The sequence below is a fragment of the Coturnix japonica genome, chromosome 15 (genome assembly GCF_054131305.1).
Source record: "Coturnix japonica strain WE chromosome 15, WE-NBRP24, whole genome shotgun sequence".
Taxonomy (NCBI): domain Eukaryota; kingdom Metazoa; phylum Chordata; class Aves; order Galliformes; family Phasianidae; genus Coturnix; species Coturnix japonica.
The window spans coordinates 13,917,487-13,939,747 of NC_140677.1; the positions used below are offsets into that span (position 1 = coordinate 13,917,487).

General features: G+C 39.3%; 1 protein-coding gene across 12 annotated transcripts in view; it reads left to right on the forward strand.

The window, feature by feature from the left end:
• Positions 1-22,261, forward strand: part of IQSEC1 (IQ motif and Sec7 domain ArfGEF 1) — a 247,199-nt gene that overhangs the window by 102,666 nt on the left and 122,272 nt on the right. For 6 of the 12 annotated variants that reach the window (XM_032447347.2, XM_085516928.1, XM_015874690.3 and 3 more), the window contains one exon: positions 19,334-19,378. The exons of 5 other annotated variants lie outside the window; for them this stretch is intronic. In XM_032447347.2, coding sequence (XP_032303238.2) covers positions 19,334-19,378 — 45 coding nt within the window. Of the gene's footprint in view, positions 1-6,100; positions 6,239-19,333; positions 19,379-22,261 lie in introns of those variants that run through there. One more of the 12 variants, XM_085516925.1, reaches the window with a different exon arrangement.

Here is a 22,261-nt window from a genome sequence, read left to right on the forward strand (position 1 = left end):
TTGTGTAGACTGAAGTTTTCCAAGCAAAACCTGTTTTGAAGCCCCCTGAGTATTTCACAACAGTATGGTAGGTGAATTTATATGCTATATGCATTGACCTGCAGAAGGCTCAGTGCTGCCTTTTGAATTGAGTGGAAGTAGGGTTTTTTAAAAAGATGCAGGTCCTCAGTGCTGAGCGGCCTACCCTACATCTATCAAAAATAATTATTTCCAGCTAGTAATTTAACACGTCTGTTTTCAAATCTTCAATTAAATCTGGACAGCAGTAATTATACATCTTAATACAATTATCAGCGCCAGAGAGCTTATCAGTCAGCTTATAGAAACATCTAAGTACAGGCAACCAAAGTTACCAGAAATGTGAAAACTGTTAAGAAACTGTGCACGCATGGCATGAAGAAACTTGTCTTTAACTTTGATTAACTTAGTCATGATTGCCAGCTCATGAACAATATTAATATCAAAATATTGGAAACCTGGTGCTGAATATTCAGCTTGCTTTGCACTAGTAATAAGGAAAGACAAAAACAATGAATCCTAAATCTGTGAATGCTTAAATATTTGTTTTTTATCTTTCATGTCTTAGTTATGTATCAGCATGCATGTTTGGATCCATCCTGTTATTTTACATTGCAGTGTCACTTTGTCTGCCTTTTTCCTCTCGTTAAAGCTCTTTGTTTTATTTGGTGGTAGTGAATCTGTAGCCCAATTGTAAAAAAATTTAGTATTTCTTCACTGAGGAGTGTGACTTCAGTGCAATTAGATTCTCCACTTGCTTTTTAACGAGTATTCTATTTTTCCTTTGTTCCTAGATTATAATGCTTCATTTTCATGTTCTTTTAGGGATTTTCCCATAGAGATGTTGATGGCAAAACCAGTAGTTTCTTGAATGTTTCAATATCTTACACCATGGAAGTTGTGTCTGTAACATATCTTTTGGAAAGAAAACTTTTTAGCAGCATAGCCTTGTCATTGAAAAAAAACGCCATCCATCTTTGGCTTACTGCTGTGTTTCTTTGTGCAGTAAAATAATAAATGCCATGAGTGTGGCTGGATCTGCAAAGCACATACAAATTTGTTATAGAGAATGTTAATGTGCAAAATGCACAGCATAACAGTTTTATAGTGCACAAACTTGCTGTAAGTCTGCAAGCTTTTATTTAAGAATTGGGGTATGTGAAGGAACTCATCACTAACCTTACTTATTCTCAGGGAACTCGAGTTATCAAACTCTGCAACTGTGAGTTATGTGTAAAGAGAACTCGGCTAGAATCTGTGGAGATGAGAGCTCCCAACAATTGACTATATAACTGTAGCAGCCCTGCCTGTGTTCATACAGCAGTAATGGAGCAAACAGTAGGTCAGTCACAGGCTGCTAGGAAAATCAACGTGCTTTGCTCCTCCCTTCCTTCCTCCCTCATTGTTTCCTGCCTATATGTATCAGCAGCAGATGATCTGTGCTAACCTTCCATTTTTATTATGAGTTACTGAAGAAGAGCTGTCAAGATTTAGATATGGCCTTGTTCTTCTCTTACATCTTCTACCCAACACACAAGTTGCCTGGGTGATGACTTTTGCAAAGGGTGATACTGAGTCAGCAGCATATGACAAAAGCAACCAACTGCACTCAGGGCTGTGTAAGCAAGAGTGTGAGCAGCAGGCAGAAGCCTCTTTTCCCTTCTATCAGTCATCTGACTTTTAAAAGATATCAGGATACTGGAGCATGTCTTGCAAAGGGCCTCCTAGGTGTTGGAGGCCAGAATGTGTGATAGGTGTGGAGCAGCTGGGAGAAAGGGGCTGCTCAGTGTGAAGAAGAGAAGGATCAGGGTTCTTGCTGCCTTCAACTCCTCAGTGGGTGCATATGCAGAAGGTGCAGCAAGCCTCATCTAGAAGATGCACAATGATGGCCCAAGTGGCAACAGTCAGATTGCAGTGAGACAAATTCCAGCTAGATACAAAGAAAGCTGAGGAGTGGATTTCAGTATGGGGGTAGTCAAACACTGGATCAGAGACCAGATAAGGAGATGGAAGCTCTGTTTTCAACAGTACTCATTTCAGATGGGTGTAGCCCTGATCAACCTTATGTAGCTGGCTCTGCTTTGAGCAGAAGACTAGACCAGACACTTGCAGAAGTCTCTTCTAGCGTAAAGCATCCTGTGATCCTGAAGCACTCCTCCTTGGAGAAGAAAAACAAACAGCAAGTTTGTTCTTCACTGGACTGAAGAATTTTGGTTTCATAATATTTGGGGATGTCTGTCCCACACACTACCACACTCATAATAGTGGTGATGCATTAGTCACCCTTGTAGTCTTTCCTCCTTTCAACAGTTTGGATGACCCATGAGTTTGGATACAACAGTTGCAGGAACCTAAGTGTTTGTAACAATTGACATCCCTGATCTCTGTCAAGTACTAATTCTGCATGTTTTCATAAATGATCTGTAAGCAGGAATCCTATTGTTCTGAATGAACATCAGCTACTACAATACTAGCGCAATTAGGCTTTTAATTTGCACATACATTCAATAGTATTAAAATTAGCTCTTAGCCTTCCCATTTATCAATTTATAAATAGAAATTGGTAGAGGCCATGCAAACAAGAATGGATGCTTCATTCTAACTTCAGATTTGAGGCTTTATTTAGAAAATACACAGAGGGATTAATTTTCTAGCCCAGAATTAAAAATTAAATTCGCTCTGAAAGAAGCAATTAATGAATGCACTACGGTGAAATCTGGAGCATCTCTGATTTGCTGGTAGCTAATTGCTGGATGTTTTATTCACTCCAGCAGTTTTATTTCTAGTCAAGATGATTTTTGGCATCTGTTTTGAATTGTTAATAGAGAAATAATGCATTTTTAATAGCTTGCAGCTCTTGCAGTAATCCCTTGGTCGCCCATTTTACAATGTTCAGAATAGAAATAAAATGAGTTATCTTGCCTTTTTCCTATTCTAAGGAAACTTATAGGAAGCCTAAGCATATAACGTGCTTCCAGCTAGTTATTTATCTGTCTGGGTTCCAGTTTGCCCATATGCCTTCTGTGTCTGCTCTTTTTTATTTGTTCTTGCTTGGAAATTGAGAAAACAAAGCAAAAAATGTCTGTAGCTTGGCTTTTTGGAGTCCCTTTCTATTCCTGCTTTTCAGTGTATTGTCTTAGAAGTAACATACTCAGTTCAGGGCTGCAGATTCCATGAGGAGCTCCATCTTTGTTAGTGACCACATGAATACAGATTTTATGTCTGGTGTGAGGGCAAAGGAAAGGAGATGATGGCTGGAACCAGAGGCTTCCAAAAGAAAAACAAAACAGTTCTGGATCCGTGTAGTGTTTTCTGTATATCTGTTGTGGAGCCTTTTCCATGATATGGCCCAGATAATTTAGTGGCCTTGCAGCTAGAACATGTGAAAACAAATCCCAGAGACATAATGGCATTTAGAGAGACTACATTCAATCCTATCTGTGTCTTGTTGGAGAACTGGAGAAGAATCTTTTTCCAGTGTTTTCCAAACACATTTTTCTGTGACAACAAGGTTTAGATAGTACTTTAGTCTATCTGTACACATGCTAGCTATCTTATACTAACGGAGTGCACTCACTGTGCAATTCATAGATTGTGCACCACTTTCACATGAACTTCCCAGCTACTTGTCTATTGATACCTTAACACTGTAGGTTGAAGGTAGCTTGCCAGCTAGCAGCCCTTTTTTAGAAGGCTTCCTAATCTGCTGAAATTGGAGGTGGGGAGATGTGGGCTGTTTTGTTTTTAGTGCACTTTTGTGAGGCAAGCTGCTGCAGGAATAGCTCCAGACAAGAAATTATAACAGAGTGCTTGTGCTTGAGAATATTCTTAATTGTGAGAGTATATGGATATATTACAGGCAGCTATAACTGCAAACAGATTTGCTTACCACTAATATCTAAGAATCTTTTGGTGTGATGTGTTTGTTCTTGATTCTGTGATTTCCTTGTTTTGTTTTGCATGCAGTTTTGACTGTCACTCATTGCTTTCCCCATCTGCTTTACCTTCCATGCTTCTAATATTTAATTAGATGCCCTTACCATGTCCAAAGGCATCTTGAAACTAGAGATTTTTCTTTTTTTTTTTTTTTCCCCAGTGATACCTGTGAAAACAAACAGATAATGCAAAGGATGTTATAGTACCAAAGAAATCACATCATTTTCTTGCAGTGTCTACCTGCTTAATGTTTAATCAGCACCTCTGGGAGGTAAAAATATTGTTCTGAAAATACTTCACTTCTTTAAAATTTTAATGTGAAAGTGTTGTTTCACCAGATAATGTTGGCTTATGTGCAACAAACCATTTTATAGAAGATGATATAAGGATTAATGGTGCTATTTCTTTTCCCTGGACCAGTGGAAGGCATTATGCCTATTTTCTTAACCTAACTGGCTAATGCAGAAGCTTAAATGTAATGATGCCTGGCTGGCAGATGCTTTTCTACCAGTGTGCTTTGGTTTGTATCTTCTTTTCAAGAGTAGTGAGGGAATTCTTACACACTAGGCAGGGTAAATTGGGAACTTCTTGCTCAAATTCTTGACATAGGAAAATATCTGTTTTTTAGGTAAATTTTGTTCATCACAGTTGTTAACATTTTCTGCTGATAAGCTTTGTGCTGTTTGCCAGGCTTAGACAAATAGTAAACATTTCTCATGTCTGTCATATGAGCATTTATAAAGGCATCCCACACTACCAAATAGATGCCTCAGTCATGTGGTACCTTCCCAATTAATGATTAGTCACAGACAAAACTAGCAGCAGGAGCTCAGAGTCCTTCAGAGTCCTTTCTACTGTTTATTTGGCTGTTTATTGAAGATTTCTACGAAAAAAAAGGTTGAATAGAGATTTTATTCCAAGCTGAATAGCAATTGCCTATCTGTATTACCTAGTGTACACAAGCACTCTCTTGTTTGTAATATGCGGGGTTTTAAAAGCTTGACAGTGTTTTTTCACATTAAGCAAAGGAGTGAAAACTATGTCACTCAGCCCAGCCAGCACATCTTGCTTCTAGTTATCCCGATTTTCAAGATGAACAAAGCAAAACAAATCCAAATACAGTCTGTGTGAGGTTCAGATGATTACATAAGCCATCCATGTTCATACCCTATGGCGTAGAAAGCTGGAATAATTATAGTAATATTTGTAATTTTCCACTTGGTTCCTACGTGATCCAGTGATGGAAAAGGGGTGAATTGTGTTCATACACAGCAACTTAATTGAAAACAATCAGAAGGTGGCAGAATTTCTGAGATTTATGAATTGGTTTTGGATTTTCTTGTCGGTTTTTTTTTCTTCCTTGTGTTCCTTTCCACCCTTCTTCTTTAGCTTGTTATTTTGTTTAAAGGAAACAATCATCCATGGTTGTGTTACTGGTAAAGAAGTGACCTCATCCAAGCTTCCTGCTCTGCCTGCATCCCCTCTTCCACCTGCCATAAAGCACGTTGTAGCATTACAGATGTAGGTATTCCAAACTGCTTCTTTAACAGCCTTTGTGCCTTCTGGTTAGTAGCGCCATTCATGATGCTGGCAACGCTGCATGGCAACATTAGTTCTCTCTAATTTAATAAGAAGGGGGAGGGAGGATGGGGGGTGTGGGGGAGAAAGTGTAGAGGGTCAAGTAGAGCTCTATCAATCATCAATACTTCTGTGTGTAAATCACCAGCAGAAGGGGAATGCATCTGTTCGGCATTTGCAGTGAAATCAAGAAGTGAAAATCACCATGATTCTCTTTAACATTTTAAAATAAAAACTCTGTGGCCATAGTAGACAGAGTATGGTATATAACTACTTAATGTAATTATTTTGTATGGTAAAAAGAGAAATTGCCCTTTTAAAATAGTCCTTGGGTCAGAGTTTAACTGTTAAGCATTAGCCTATGCTCCTTTAGCATTGTTAATCATTGTGCTGAAAGTCCAGTTGCTGACATGAAATGGGCTGCCAGCTGGTATTTACCAGTAAATTGCACTATTTGTGGATTTAAAAGCAAACAAAAAGAACAACTCAAGCTTAATTTTCCTAATGCTGTTCCCTATGATTCTGTTCCTCTGTCTCTTTTCTTTCTTGCCCTCCTCTTCCTTGGCAGGGAAGATAATGTTCTGCACCAGTTCTGCTGTCCGCCTTCGGGGTCTAGTAGTCCATCTTCAAGATAACAGAGAAGCTCGGGGTCGCTAAGTGTGCAGTCAGTGCTACATCTGTGTAGTCCATCTCTCCTCTCTTACTGGTGTGTATGGGACTGAAACTTGCATGGATGCCATAGGATTCTTGTTCATAACAAGTTTGAGTTATTCAGAATGTCACAGCCATAAATTTTTGCCATCTTGGTAATCTCTTCTCCATGCTCTTCTACAGCTCTCCTCCATGTGTCCAGTATTTAAAACAATTGAAAACTGTAAACAAACACATAAAATGCACAATTTATTTTGAAGTAAAATAAACAGTATCGTAAGTCTTTAAGTGTACTGTGCGTTTTGTTGTTGTATGTGGTCATGTGATGTGAAAGGTACAAACTAATGTGATTTCTTCTCCCCAAGTAGGATAGGAAGAGGGTCGAGCTGTTCGTTACAATCTTCATTAGGCCAAGATTTTTCTGCTGTTGATCCTAGAAGTTTGCTTCAAGGCTGGGAAACCACCAATATGCCATTTTATGCATGTTATTCCATAGAGATTGTGTAACTATTGTTTCTTTGAGTTTGGATTGTTATGAATAACCAGAACATCTAGGTTATTACACAGATAAGTAGTCTATGAATCATTACATTTCTTAGCTTTTTGCAGTCTGTTTGCTATCCTGTGTTTGTCAAAGTCTCATAAGAAGCATTAGCACAAGTACAAGATCATGTCTTACATACTTCAGGTACTTAACTGATGAAAATGTTTTTCTCCATGCTGTGCACAAAGTGAAATAACTGAATGGCCCTGTAACTCCAGGTAGATAGGCATGATCGTGAAGTGTCTGAAGCCTACAGAAGAACTTCCTCGCAGAAAGCTTATCTGCCTTCATGATTTTATGATGGTTTGCCCATGTCTCTTATTCTGACTGTGCCAACTAGAAAAGATATGGCTTTTCCCATTATTTGGTGTTGAATGCACTGTAGCTTCATGTTTTCCTATCTCTTGCTGTTGGATAAACATGGAGATCTTTCATTCCCATTGTAAAATGTGTGAATTACAGAACCACTGCAGTTTTATATGTTATTGGAAGTGTTCTAACATTTTATGGGCAGGGAACTGCACGTCTAAGTGCTGCTGAACATTTTGCCCTTTAACTGCTATGATGAGGAGTTTCTCAGGGCTGCTACCCAGAGATGGTAACAGTAGGAATTTCTGATATTTTGATTTGCTTATCTTCCTCTCAGATGTAAACTGTAATTAACTCTCTCTCCTTGATGCTCAGAACTGGAGCACTGTAATTGTTTTCTTCCATAGGGTGGGATTTGTCCAATCTTTTAATAAGTATCTTTTGTATATTTGTATAAGGGAAAAGAAAGAAGAAAGACTACTGTTTAAATAAGAAAATTAAAGCCACCAGCTGTAGGTGGTGCCAGCTCTTTTTCCTTGAATGTGGTTGTGGTTAATGATGGGTCTCAGGAGAAATGAGGTAGGAAAGTGATCAGTGTTATTAGCTGTAGCAGGATGTTATCATTAGTTGTTTTCTATCTGGTAGTTTTCCAGTTAAGGGAAGACGGCAGCATTGTAATTTGCTGGCATTTGAAACAATTTAAGTTGGTATCCACAGTATTATCAAATCCTGGCATTTACTCTGTGTGGAGCAGAGAGAAGTGACCTTCTATCGTGCTGGGAAGTCAGAAATGTGCAAGTAAACACTTTCCCATTTAAATAAGTCATGGCTGGCTTAATAAAACATGCAGTGAATTTCAGGATTTAGTACTGGAACCCAGGAGGGATTCCTTTTTAGCTAGGCTGAGCTGAACCTGAATGCTGCGCAGCGTTACAAAACACAGGCTGCAGTGGAAAAATTCCCTTTTCCTCCTGATTCTTTGATGATTTATCAGCTGCTTTTGTGAATAGTTAACACTGTCTTATTGTGCATTCTAGTTTGGAAGGTGGAGAGAAGTCACATTTTTCTTGTCTTCATGCACCAAATCTTTTCAGTCATGACCTTGAAGGGTTGAACTAAAGCTGCTGCTTTATAGAAATTCTGTTTGGAAGTTTTTCTTCTGGCCCTTTTAGGCACTCACACCTATTAGGATCAGTTGCTGTTGTTTTTCTTCTGCAATGTGGATTTCTCCTTTGCAAATGCAATGTGCAAGCGCAAATGCACTCCATTCTTACATTCTTTTGATTGTATTTGTTGAAAATAGGTGGGTAACACGCATCATACATCATACACAGTTACTACTGATTTGCCTTTGTTTCCTGCACATGCATTGCTTCCTCTCTGTGCCTCTGATTGTGGGAAGTTGTTCCATAGCTCTGAGCAGATTATGCAGTTGCTTCATGCTTGAAAGGCATGGATATTTATGCACCACTAGATGGAGCAGAGCACAGTTCGACTGTGATAAATTCAAGTCTTATCTCCCAAAGTAGTATTAAAAGTAACTCTAACTAGCTGAAGCAAAATATTTTATGACACGAGGAGAAGGAATAATCCCCTGAAAAATGTAATGGGGTGTAGATCTTCACCATGAATCAAATTAAGCTTTCAAAAATTTCCCTTAGCTATTCGACCAGCTGTGTAATATGTTATGGATTGCCACTATTTCAAGTAACTCAAGATTCATAATGAATTAGAATTATGCACACTCTATGGCTAAGGAAGCTCCTTAGTCATAAACCTCTTTGATCAGGAGTCCAGGAATGGAAAAGTTTAATCTGCTGTTCAAAATGAAGCAGCATTAAAATAGCATTTAAGGTGACTCATCGAGGTCTTTGACCAGTGTCAGGGACTTGGCTGAGTCCCTCTGAATCCTCCTGATCCATCATTTTGAAAGGAGGACATTCATATTGTATAATATTGATTTACCAGACTAAATGCTTTGTTGTGCAACATGAAATCCTTCTTCATCTCAAGCACAAACTCAGAAAGAATTCTTGTTTACTAAAAACTAAAAAAATACCAAAAGTATCTACACAAATGTCTGGAAGCATGAAGGGGTATCACTGTGTTGGTGGCAGGACTGAATAGTACAAAAATTTGCATCTTTTATAGTAAATGAATAATTCCTAAAGTGGTGGCTAGAGGGAGCTCCAATGTAATCTGTTTCTCAGCAAGTAAATCGTTATGGGTAGGGCCTATTTTATTACACGAAGCTGTAGATAAACAGAAGGAAAGCAACCTAGATTAATTTACATTTATTTTTAAAGTCTGTTAACACTGAAGGTGGAGGAGTGTTTGATCATGTGGAATTACACATTGGATATGTATGACAGCATGCCCTACAGTCGGTTTTGTTTATCTATTGTCATATGTACATAGAGTCTGCTTGTATAACATAGTCTGCCTTTGCCATTCTCAAGCTGCAATGCAGAATGTGTTCCAGGGAAGTGCATGTGTGTAGCTGTATGTGTATGGGGTAGGATGGAAGGGATCTTTCAGTTCTACTTGTTGGATGGATGACAGTTAAAGAGAAAGGAGTTAAGGAGAACAGGACAAATGCACAGTAGTACTTCTCCAAGGCTAAGAAACATTTTGGTAAGAAGCTAATCCAGAGTTGTTACTGAGTGGGTTTTCAAGTGAAAAAAAATAATGACAACTAAAAAGCTTGAATAACTCAGAACTACTGGACAGATTTCTGGTATCAAAGCAGCAGAAACTCTAGTTTCACTAGTTCTAACTCTACCAAATTGATTGTAGCAATTCAGTTAGGAGTACCATGTTCATATTTAAAGGACATTTGGGTTTTTCCCTTCTATGTGTAGGTCTGTTTTGTATTTTCTCTTCACAAAATGTGCACAGCAATTGCTTGGCACTGGGCAGGGGAATGTGTAAGGCAGCACAGCTGCACAGGTTTCAGTTGCCTACAACATTAACAGCTTGATGTGACTCACCTGCTGTGAACCTGATTATCTGATTTCTGTTCTCCCCAGCTTGCTGAAGGACACTGGGCTTCCTTGCCAAAAGGCAGTTGCAGGATTCACAGAATCACAGATCACAGAATTACCCGGGTTGGAAGGGACCTCAAGGATCATGTAGTTCCAACCCCCCTGCCTGGCAGGGCCACCAAACATACGCCTTTACAAGATCAGGTTGCCCAGGGCCCCGTCCAACCTGGTCTTGAACACCTCCAAGGATGGGGCATCCAGAATGTAGCAGGTAGTGGGTTTGGTGGTTGCAGGGACTGGTTCCTAGCTGTGGTCAGGGGGCACCCCATGTTATGGTGAGTTGTCAAAAATGGATAGATAAAGAGGAGACACGAACTGAGTCAGTCCACAAGGAGAAACAACATCTAATGAACTGAGTAAGTTTTGCCTGGCTGTGCTAGGAGGAAAGTCAGCCTCCTGCACTTGGCTACCAAGTGACTCAGTCCTGCTGCCATCCAGTTTCCACCCAGTAATGTAGAGAACTGGGTTCATTTGCTGATTCTTAAAAGAGATTTTGGAGACCTCCTGGGCGGTGTTAGAGGGGCTGTCCTGGAGAGAGGGTAATTTTGTTGTTGTTTTTTTCACAAGAGAGTGAAATTATATATGTGCTTTTGTTTCTAGTACTTACTTTTCTGATCTTAATTTTGTGTGCATTGTAGCCTTCAGTGCTTTTGGCCTATGCATTCATAGGGCAAATGCATGAAATAAACCCAATTTATAACCTATTAATCTAAGTATTTTTTCCTAAAGAAATTATGTCATGCTTCATTAACCTCTGAATTTCTTCTAGCCCATCACTGGAGCACGGCACACCTGAACATTGGATAGTATTGAAAATCTGTCTTGCTCTCTTTCTCAGTTAAACTCATCTTAATAGTGAATTCAGTTAATTGTAATTGATATTTTATGACAAGACTTTGCCAGAGGCTGCTATAGTAGAGACCATTAATCTCAGTCGGGCAATGTTACTTAATTTTATTTTGTGATTCAAAAAGCCATATTATTATTAATCACATGACAAGTATCCTGATACTGGAAAGAATGGGTGAGCAGCCCACTGCTCTGTCCCATAGAGGCAGCAGATGTTTCTGACAAACAACTTTGTTTGCTTGCTGGCCACGAGGTGCCTGATGACAGCAGTTTCCCTGGGCTCTGGGCCTTGTTAATGAGTGAGCTCTCAGCTGTGCCTGCTGCTGTCAGCTGACTGTGGAAGCTGCACAATTGCCTTTGTTGTCTCTAGGATTCACTATTAATTTGAGGTGCTCTCTGCGTGTGTTGTGTTCTTGTGAAGCCCATAATAATACACTTTCTGTTTTATGATCAGACTTAATTACTGACAATACTTTTTATATTTATTTTTAATTTTGTGGGACTCACTGGAAATCAATGCCTGCACATCTCTCTTGTGCTGGGAGCCCCCTGGCAGGGTGTGCTGCTCTAGGAGGAATCTCACAGGGGCAAAGAGGGACAATAGCCCTTGCTTTACTACAGATGAGGGTAAAGTTCTCCACTACAGAACTTAGTCCAGAGATAGCTTACCCATGAACAGGAAAATATGACAGGCGGTTTTTATTAATTTGCATGCAACGTGCCTTCTCTTGGAATGGTTAAAATGGGAGCTAGTAATAAAATGGTGGCTGCCATAGCCAAATGTTCCTGGGTAAATGCCTAATATATGTTTCCACCAGTCATTTGTTTCATCTGATTTTATAGTGCTGAAAAGGTAAATGGTGTATTACTGTCTGAGTAAATCATATGGATATGAATGGGAAAGATTCATTTAAAGGTTTCTTTTTAGGTATTATGACTCTGTTCTATGATTTTGGTGTTTTGAGGGCTTTTTCTAAAGTTTCACAGTATCATATGTATATGTATGTAGCAGTTACATATGTGTATACCTGTATATATGTATATAGCAGCACCCCAAGTGTGGTTGTGCTCCAAAGCATACCCAGCTGCAGCCACTTGGCAATAAGAACTTTTGGCCCTCTCAGATACATCTGGCATTGAACAGTTCTGATTTCTTGGTTTACATTGAAGCTGTTCTAGTTCCCACAGATGGTACAAAGGTGTCCTGAACACATCTACAGTAAATACCATTTGGAGCATAGACTGAATGTGACAAACTCTTTAGAACTCTGAATTTGTGCAAAACAAGTAGTCATCTTGTTGTGGTTGATCTGTCTCATCTTATGAAATTTGTGGTAATGAAAATTATTCTTACATTATTATTGCAACAAATTTAATTTATGTACAAGGTTTTATATAATTTGTATAAAATTTGGTATATAAAATATGATACTTGCATAACTTCCTCAGGTTGGGGTTCACAACCACTGCCCATCAGCCCCTCAGATCCACAGTACCAGAGCTGCAGGGTTTGGTTCCAGCTGGTTCTGTCAGGGAGGTGCCTCTCCATTTCTTAGTCACATCTAATTTTCATTGTGCTTCTGTGAATTCTGGTTCCAGCAGTCACACCACCAACCTCTCTTGTTTTTCCGCAGACATGCTGGTGATGTAGCTCCAGTTGTGCTTCTTTTCAGATTCTGCAGGAGTTTGCTGCTTTCGTGTTATTTCACTTACATTTGTAAGCTTTTTCTTCCAGAAAACCATTATTCTTTTAAAATGATCTATCTCCATTTTTGATTCAGTACGTTTGTAGCCAACAGCAGCAAAATTACTGAAATGTTTACTCTGTGTCTGTAGTGATAAAAAGGTTATTTTCCATATTTAAAGGAAATATTCTGACCTCTGGCAGACTGATAAAGCAGTGCGCTGCAATTTAAGTTGTTGACTGTGCCTATATGTATTTATCTGGCAGTTTTCTTTTTCAGAAATGATAAAAAATATAATAGATGCAGTTTTACTGATTGGTAGGGAAACAAACAGCGCATTGACTGTAGGCCCTTGAATCCACCAAACTGCTAGTGCAATTGTCTTCCATTTCCTGGGAAACAAAAGGCTCCTGCACACTGATACGTGGCATCTTTTGGTAATCTGCTGCTGCCTGTCAAATGCTGAGTAATCTAAGAAAATAATCACCAATATGTGTAAAAACTATCATTGATTGCAAGTGAATGTATCAAAGTACATCGGAAGTCATATGAATTCTTCAGCTGTAGTTGATGTTTCTGGATAGGAGCGAATAGGTTTGTCGTGGTGCAATGATGAATTAGCTCCGGGCAGTGTGGGCCTTGGCTTGTGCTGCCTGCATATCTGTACAAGGGAAGAGGGCTTTTCTTTGAGCCTTCTGTTTTTCCATGTGCATGTAAGCAGATTCAGCATGCAAACAACAGGGAGGTACCTGCAGCTTGTTATAGTGCACAGGAAATACTTGAGCTTCAAGCTTCTCTCAGAGAACTCATTCTGAACCAGGGAATTAAAATCTGCTGATGTGAGGTGGAAAAAAACAAATTCTTACTCTATAATCCAGTATGAAATGGGAAGTCATTGCTCTATTCCTGTGATGTATCTGTATTACTGCTTCATGCTAAAAGATCTCCTATACTTTGAACTGTCTGTAGTAATAAATGTCCTAAGTATATGTGAAAATACACCCAGCAGAACTGGTCTCTGTGTTTTAAAGGATGAAGTCAGAAGTCTGTGTTCTCAGCATATGATGTACTCTTGCTGATTCACTGTCATATTCATTTTTTGTTTGGTTTTTACTTCACTGCATCACTTGTGCAGAGCTCTCGCTAGTAGTTCTAGAAAGGCTGTAGTAACAATATCGCTTGCAAAGGGAAATGTGGTGATCAAATGCTTGTTTTAAGGACAAGAAGGAAGGGAATTTTTGTAGCTCCTTTGGAACATGTACTCAAAGTCATTGCAGCTGGGTTGCCTAAATGCAAGGCATCACTCCAACTGTATCGCAAGACAGGTGAAGAGACTTCAGCATGAGGGCCACTAACTTTTATATGTTATTGGAGGAGCAAATCTAGCTGATGGAGTTTTTAGAAATCACTGTTTTTTACTACTGTCTTTCACTGTGTAATGTATTACCACAAAACTAAAGCATTTATTGAAAAGGAAGCTTCCCCAGGTCACCCCATTCTTAGACTTTCAAGTTGCTGTACGAACGTAGGCCCCAGTTTTGTCTGTAAGTACAAAGTAAGTTTTATTTATTATAATCTTTTCTTCTCTATAGAAAATAAATTTTCCCTTCACACAGTCTTCTCAAATGAATAAAACTAGCTGAGCTTCTTGATCTGTTTCTTCATGGTTTGTATGTTCATGGTGGACGGGCTTTGTTTCCTAGACACTGTCAGTGGGATAAAAAGAAAAAAGTTTAGACTGAATTGATTAAAAATAATTTTAAAGCAACAATAAAAACAGATTATGAAGGGATGCTTTTGGCAGTAGGTTATTTGATGACTAAAGTTATGGCTGCAGTTTTCAGTTTGATATCTGTAGAAGTGTGTTCTGGCCAATAGTGTTCCTTTTGTTACCTTCTTCTGGCCCCTGTGGTTAGATGCTTTGGCTGTACCTACTAAAGGGAGTACTGGCGTACAAAGTGTTCATCATGAATGTCTTCAAGAAGGTGTAAATATTTTTATGTAATGAAGTTGAGTTAGGGAGTACAAACAATTCAGTTGTTCTTTATATGTGGAATATCACATTACCAGGCTGCAATGTAAGGATTTGCTTTTCTTTTGTGTCTTGTACAAAGAAACTGTGACAAGCTGCAGTTATTCATTGAGCAATATGTAGCAGCATCTTAAATTTTTAATATGCTGTTCTGCCTTCCTTTTCTCAGCACTGGAAAGAAGCAATGCCATGTAACTTCTAGCACTAGGGATTTGATACAGCTCAGAACCATCTTTTCCTCCTTATGCACACCACCCAGAGTTATCAGCTGGCAGCATATCTTTGCACATACTGGGATGCTTCAAATGCATTTTACTTTTTAGCCAAAAAGATGACACATTTAAGCAATTTTTATTTGGGATCAAGCTGTGGATTTTTCAACTACCACTATTTAATCCATCATTATTATATACATTCATGCTGGAACATCTTGGCTTAAATTTGAAATTTTCCTGACTGTTTACACTATGCCTGATCACTATAAGTAGTTATTTGTAGTCTATGACACCACTTAGGTAGGTAATAGCATGATCTCATTTATTCTCTGGTTAACTGAGACTGAAGCAGTTGTAGCCACCTCCAGTCATGGAAATGGACTGTGCCTGCCTGAGCTTAGAATTGAACCAGAAGGACCAGAGACTGCCCATGGGAAGGGAAGCAGGCATACTGAGCTGTCACAGCACGGAGACCTGCACAAAATGACCCGCACAGCTTGGTAAGAACTTCCATATAACTCTGTGCTCAGTCAAGATCGTTTAACAAATTCTCTGCAGAAGGCTTATAGCACAGGCACAGTGCCGGACTACTGCAGTTCCTATATTTTACTTATCCAGTCTCAGCAAGAGCAGTTGCTGTGTAGTTCTGTTACATTGGTGCTTGCTGCGTTCACATTGACATCTTAGAAATATCATAATGCTTTACATTGTCACTGTTCCACACTGAGATACGGAATAGTTTAAAGCCTTAGATCAATAGCACTCCTTGTTTATTATCTGAGCTGAAGAAAGCAAGATTTCAGATTATTCATTCTTCTAGATATTCATTTCCTACTTTTTCTCTGTCTGTGTGGTGTCAGGAAATCCATGCTATGAGGTTACATAATCTTCACTAAGTGTGACTTTGTACCTATCAGAAATCAACAGTCTCTTTCATCAAAAGAACAAAAAGAAAGAAAATGAAGAGGAAAAGAACCTCCCCCTACATACATGCATACACAAAACCCAGATCTTGTCATGGCTCAAGATATTGAGAAAATGGTCTTTTAAATAGATGCTAGGCATCTTTTATATTCAGGTTAGCTCACTTCACAACTTTAACAGTCAATATATAGTGCTAATAGCAGGTGTGATAGCCTGTGGCCTTGAGGTTTTTTTTTGCTTCAGGGCAGAATTCTCAGGACTGTATTTAATATTTGTGTCTTTGGAAAACTAAATTCTATTGGGTGAGACAGCAATTGTCTGAATTTTAGACCGATGATTCCTTGCAAATATTTGTTTTGTCTCTCATAATACTCTGCAGAAGTAGCTATTTTATGACTTGTATTTGCTTAGAGTTTGCAGCTTCAATTCAGGAGCCATACATATCTGTATTTCATGTAACTTTCAGCCTTCAAAGAAGTGGTTGCTACCAGCAATTAAGCCCATTCTTCAAGTTTCATGCTGACCATATCAGTTCCAAATTATCCAGCTGAATTTGTAGCCCTGTGTGCTAGCTTTAGTTCTAGTTCATGCAAAGATTCCTCTGCCTTTTCTTTGAAATGTTAAGTACTTGTATGAAGATGTCATTCAACTGACTCATCAGTGGCACTGGTACAGATTTCCTTTGCCCCTAACCAGAAGAGCTTTTCAGACTCCATAGAAACAAATGCAAAACTGCTTACAGAGTTGCTTACAGAAAGGAGTGGCTGTGTGATTGCACTAAGGGTATTTTGTAAATTTGTTGGAAATTAACTGGCTTTACGTACCCCAAAATTCAAATGTCTGGATGGAATTTTACACCTGATTTTTCCCATCTCTGCTGCTCCTTTTTCTTGGCCACAAAGCTTTGTCCCACATGCCATCAGCCTGCTCCTGAGGCTTCCCGCAAAGGTGAGCTGGGCTGTTGGTGCAGGTGACCAGGTTAAGGGTTGTGCTGCAGCTTTGCCTGGGTGTGCAGCTCACCACAGCGTAATTATTAGTTTCTTTCTTGCGCTGCAACAGTGATTCATTTGGTTGTTCCCATCTGGTGACTTCCACCCAGTTTAAGTAACCTTTCCCATGTTTGATATTGATTTTATTCACATCAGAAAGCCAGTCATAAGCCTTTTCCCATTGGGCTGCTTATAATATGTCTGAAGAAGCAAACTATATGTGGATGGGAGTTCTCTAGCACAGAGATTTTACCAGGCTGGGCAGCGCTCTGCCTGTTTGCCCTGCAGCAACCCAGAGACCTGCATGGTGTGGCACTGCCCAGCACCCACCAGACCTGCTGGGCCTGAGTGTGTCATCAGCTATCATGGCTCTGTTGCCAGCTGCCAAATCGATTAGATCTGTGGCATTATGTATTCCTAACTGCAGTTACCAGGTGCATAAACATAGTTACTAACGGCACAGCACAGCATAACACTGTTGGCAGCAGCAGGAAAAAAATCTGGAAAACTCTCAGTAAAATCAGACACTTTTAGCTGTGTTTAGGGGCAGCCTCAAGATGGATATTTTTGCTGTGGAAACTGAGCTTTCTTCCTGTGTGTTCAGAAAGATCTGCATCTACTGACACCAAAGCATGCATTTGTTGGGGAGCCTTACCACAGGGGGCCTATTCCTGATGAAAAACAAGGTATTCCTAATGAAGCTGTAATCCTGCTCCTTGTGATTGTGTGAGGAGTCCCCGAGGTCACGACGTGCTTGGTGTCACTTGGCACAATCAAAGCTGCGTGGGTGGAGGCTAATCAGCGGGGCCTTGTGTCATTTCCATCTCTTCGTTATGCATGGTGCATTGTCACCGCGCACAGAGTCTCGTCAGGATTTATTTATAGTAACAGAAATGCTCAGAGAAGATTCTGAATCTGTGCTAACAGCGAGACAGAAAGTCCAACCGGTGAGTGTGTTGGCACATGGACAGCAGATTGTTAAGCAGTAAACTTAATTATAAGGAAATTAGGTTCACAATTTCCAATTGTTAAATTAACAGTGAGCCACAAAGCTGGCACGTGTAAACCGACCCATCAAAGTGAATGGCTATTCACAGATCCTAACTCTGAGAGCAAACAAATTACTGAGTGAGAAAAGCTCCTCGTGTCTATTTTAGATCTCTGCCTGCACTGCAGTTATTTAGGCATCATGGTTTGTTTCCATTCCTGTGCAGCTGATCCTTACATTGGCTGTGCCCATGGCCATCTCATCTCACATATCCCTCTTGCTGCGTGTAACTGTACTCATAATCTTGGTATTAAAAGTGAAGGTTTGCAATTGATTTACAAATTACCTCTGTAAATATAATGAAGGCAGTTCTAATGCTAATTGTATGAACATCCTTAACTGTACACATTAATGATTGTAAGAGGAGAAGTTGGCCAATGGCAGCTTGGGTAAGGGGTGCAAATGTATAAGTACAAATGACAATTTAAAATGGTACCTAATATAATGGTGGAGAGTTGATTGTGAATGTGTTCATTTGGCTGACATCTTCTTGTGGCCTTTGGAAATGCTGTTTTCTTTTTACTCTAAAAATTCAGTTTTGTCATGTGAAAATTTATCATAAATCTGATGTCATGCACACTGAGAGCAAGTTTAGTTAGTAATGCCACGCTTCACGTTGTTGCTACTTAAATAGCAGTGTAGTTGCAGTCGTCTCTGTACTTTGAATCTTAAAAATTTCTGCTGCAATAATTCTTTGGGAATCATTGCAACTGTAGTTGCATTTCTGGGGAGAGAAGAAGCCCAAGGATTTGCAGGCTGACCATTCTATTAATAAATGCATGCAAGAAATCTGTTGGTTGGTGTGAGAGAAGCCACCAGGAGAGCAGAATACGAGAACAAAATCAAATACGAGTCTCACAGGAGAGCTTCATGCAGCTCCCTGTTGTATGCCACTGCTAATTTTGCTCAGCAGATGTACTGAGGATGAAAGCAGTGTAGTCGTGAGCATGTACTGTAAGCCTGTAAGCTGCACTACTGTTCCAGTGAACCACATGCAGGTGTATCTGTTGGGGAATGAACTCACAGCTCCAAGGATGTTTGCATGGTGTGAAGATTTCAACAATGAAAAGCTTTTAGATGTTTGAAGGCTGTACTACTTGCTTATGTTGGTTTATTGTAAGGTTCTGCTGTACTGAAACTGGTGGATTGAGCTGAAATTGTGTTGCCAGTGCACACAGTGCAAGATTGAAAACAGAAGGCAGGTTCTGAGAGTGTTTACTGTAATGGTGCGTGCAGTACAACGTGGTCAGGTATTCATGTAGCTAAGTGCTGTCAGTCACATTTGATCACTCTTTGCCTAAAGATGCTTCTTTAATTCCTCTTTCACTAATGATTAAGAAATAGCTGCTGTTTTTTCTGTGTTTGTTAGTTGTTTTTTTGCGACTACATTTAATGTCATGCTAGGTACTATTAAATGGCTGTAAACAATGAAGATAACAAAGTTACTTTTATAGACAATTTAAAAAATTGCTTTAATACTTTATAATTTTATTCTTTTGCTATCATCTCAGGACCTCACTGGAAACAGGAAGCAGCATCTCCACCGATCCGCTCAGGTACTGTGGTAATGCAACTGTTAATGCTAGGTTTGAAATAGTAGTAGTGAATTCCAGTCTGCATTAGCTATACATCACATAACTTTATCATACTATGTAGCCAGTGAAGGTGTATTGACCAAGCATTCAGGTTTTTCTGTTTTTAAGTGGGGATAACTCTTTCTTCCAGGGTTTCCAACTTAAATTCAGTTCTGGTGGTTTTGCTCTCAAAGGACCCTGAAGGACAGGGAGGGCGTACTAGTGTGTGCACATGGCAAAACCATCTCTCAAGGTTTTATGAACCTAAGTTGTGCTAAAAAGATCTGATCATTCCTGGTAGTTCTGTAGCAGTTCTCATTTTGTTTAAATGCTACTGGTTTTTAGGTTGCTCAATGTCATCATACAACCACATGTAAGAGTTAAGAAATTACTGCCACATGAGTCATCACAGTGACTGAAATTTGACTTTGATCACTGAGTTAAGAAAAAAAATGCTAGTATTGTTAACACTGAGTATCAAATGGGCACTTTGCATGTTTTATTGTTATAGCTGCACATTAAAGTGTGCATCACTCGTGAGCTTCCTTTGATTAATTAGAGGCCAAGTCCTTTTCTCCTGAACTGACACCTGTTGGGTAGATGTCTTCCTTTTCCAAGCTTTTAGGGATGTAAACTTTTCCACACTGTGTGGTTTTAAGTTTGCTTGGACACCACGATATTGGGAACTATTTTGTTTATGCTTATACGAATGTGTGGCCCTTCTCTCTATCTTCACCTCCCAGTGTATGATATTCCGAAGGTGAAGTGTGAACCTTACTGTCATTTCCTAAAAAACACTCACAAGTTCCTGTGAGAAATATTATCTTCAGCTCAGCGTAATCACAGGGGACAATATACAGATTTGACTGCAGTGTTGTTCCCAGCACCCAGTTTGACAGCATACTGTTCCTTTGTGCGGCAGGACAATGCAGGAAGTGGTCAGCTTTCCCCTCCCCTCCACCTTTCTGAAATCTTACTTGAGCAAGAACCATGTAGCTGCTTTGACTTACCTGGTTCTGAGAACCTTATCCCAAGGAAAAGCATTGCTGCCATCTTTACTCCAGGCTACACAAATCTCTGTGAGAAAAGCAGGTTTTATGACACTACCTTTCTTTACAATGATTTTATTTTCTGTGGGAGGATGTCAGTGAGGGAGATGAGGAACAACTGAGGAGACATAAGAGATTAAATTTAGTGAAGAAGTGCGTAGCTTTAGTTTGAGTGCAAATATGTGTTAACCTAGAAGATGTAGTGATTTAATTGTTGCCAAGTTGCTAAGCTCTGTACAGACCTGTGAATATTTTCTTTTTTTCCCTCTTATTTTCCTGAAAAGGAAACTGCAACGCTTAGTATCTACCAATATGGCCACTGGCCTTGCTGCACAGCCCCATAAACAAAGTTTCATGCACGCTGCTAATGTCAATGGTCTCATTAGTATGCATTCAGTGGGCTGCACTCTTAAGCCTGCAGTGGATTGATGCAAACTGGTATGGAATCCTTGATTGCACTTCTTTATATTTCAAACAAAAGTTTATTATTCTAGCCTATATTCCACCTTCTGAAAAAAGAAAATCTGCAAGTTAGCAGAGGTTTCGAGACTTCCCTCTTTATCCCATGCACTTCCATAAGACCTATATGCTCGTATGCTAATGCAAATAAATGATTCTGAGCATACAAGTTGTTTTGCAGAACTGTCTTCATAAAAATTAATTTGGCCATAGATGTATTTGCATATGAAAAGGCCTTTAACATTTTGAGAACAGGAAAGAAATCTTGTTACCAAATAAGGGTGTGAAAGTGCTGCTTTTTAACTATGAATAAAAAAATGTTAGGACACGTACAAACTTTCAAATTAAACAGCCACAGAGGAGACATTAAAGAACTTTCCAGATGTCGTCTACTGAAACAGTGGTTTTTTTCTTAGGGTCAAATAACTGAAGAAACAGCACATGAAACCTAGATGTGAAACCTAGCTGACTTCAGTAGGTCAAGTAGGAATAAGCCTGTTCTGAAGCTGTGATTAGGCAATATTAAAGGGGAATTACTTTTAAGCAAAATTAAAGACTTCTTTATGCTGAATGTAACAAAACTGAGCAAATTTTTCTTTGAATGACCCATGAAACAGAAGGTACCATATTAATACGAATCCATCTACTGTCGTATCAAGCAAATAATATTTTCTAGGCTACTTTTCTTGTACTTGTGTCGTGCTCATCAAATTCCAGTCTTCATCAGCAAGGTAAGTTTTTCCCAATTAAAACCACTTTTCTAGATCTTGGATTCTCCAGAACGTTGTAACCTGGATAACTTATTTTGTCTCATTTCAACGCTGCATAGATTCCCCACCCAACAGATCACGTATCTCCCCTGGATCCCTGAAGGCTGCACTTGTATTCTGTCTGTCAGTTGGGATGTTATGCAGTTGGGAGATGAGAAAGGAGTCCAGTATTATAAAGAATAAAGGCTAATGTGGAAAAGGGCTTGTGTCCGTTAAGAAGAGAAAAACCTGTACAAACTGGCATGCTATATATGTGTGCTGGGTTTTGCACAAACATCTCCATGCTGCACACAGTAGACTTTCAGGGTATTTCGAGTGGTCCTCTCTCAGCTTTCAGCTGGTGTCCAAATAGATTTTGATTCCTGAACCAATGAGAGTCTTCTGTAGTATCACGCCTACTTTTAGATGTTCACATTTTATATCATCTTCTGTTACAGAATGATTAACTCGCGTTGATCTCTTTAGAGAGCAGACATTCAGAAATGTAACAACAAATTTCTTACTATTCTCATGAAACTTTGGCAATTTCAAAAGGTTTGGTAACCAAGAATGAAGAATAATATCAAGTGGCAATTAATAATTTGTGG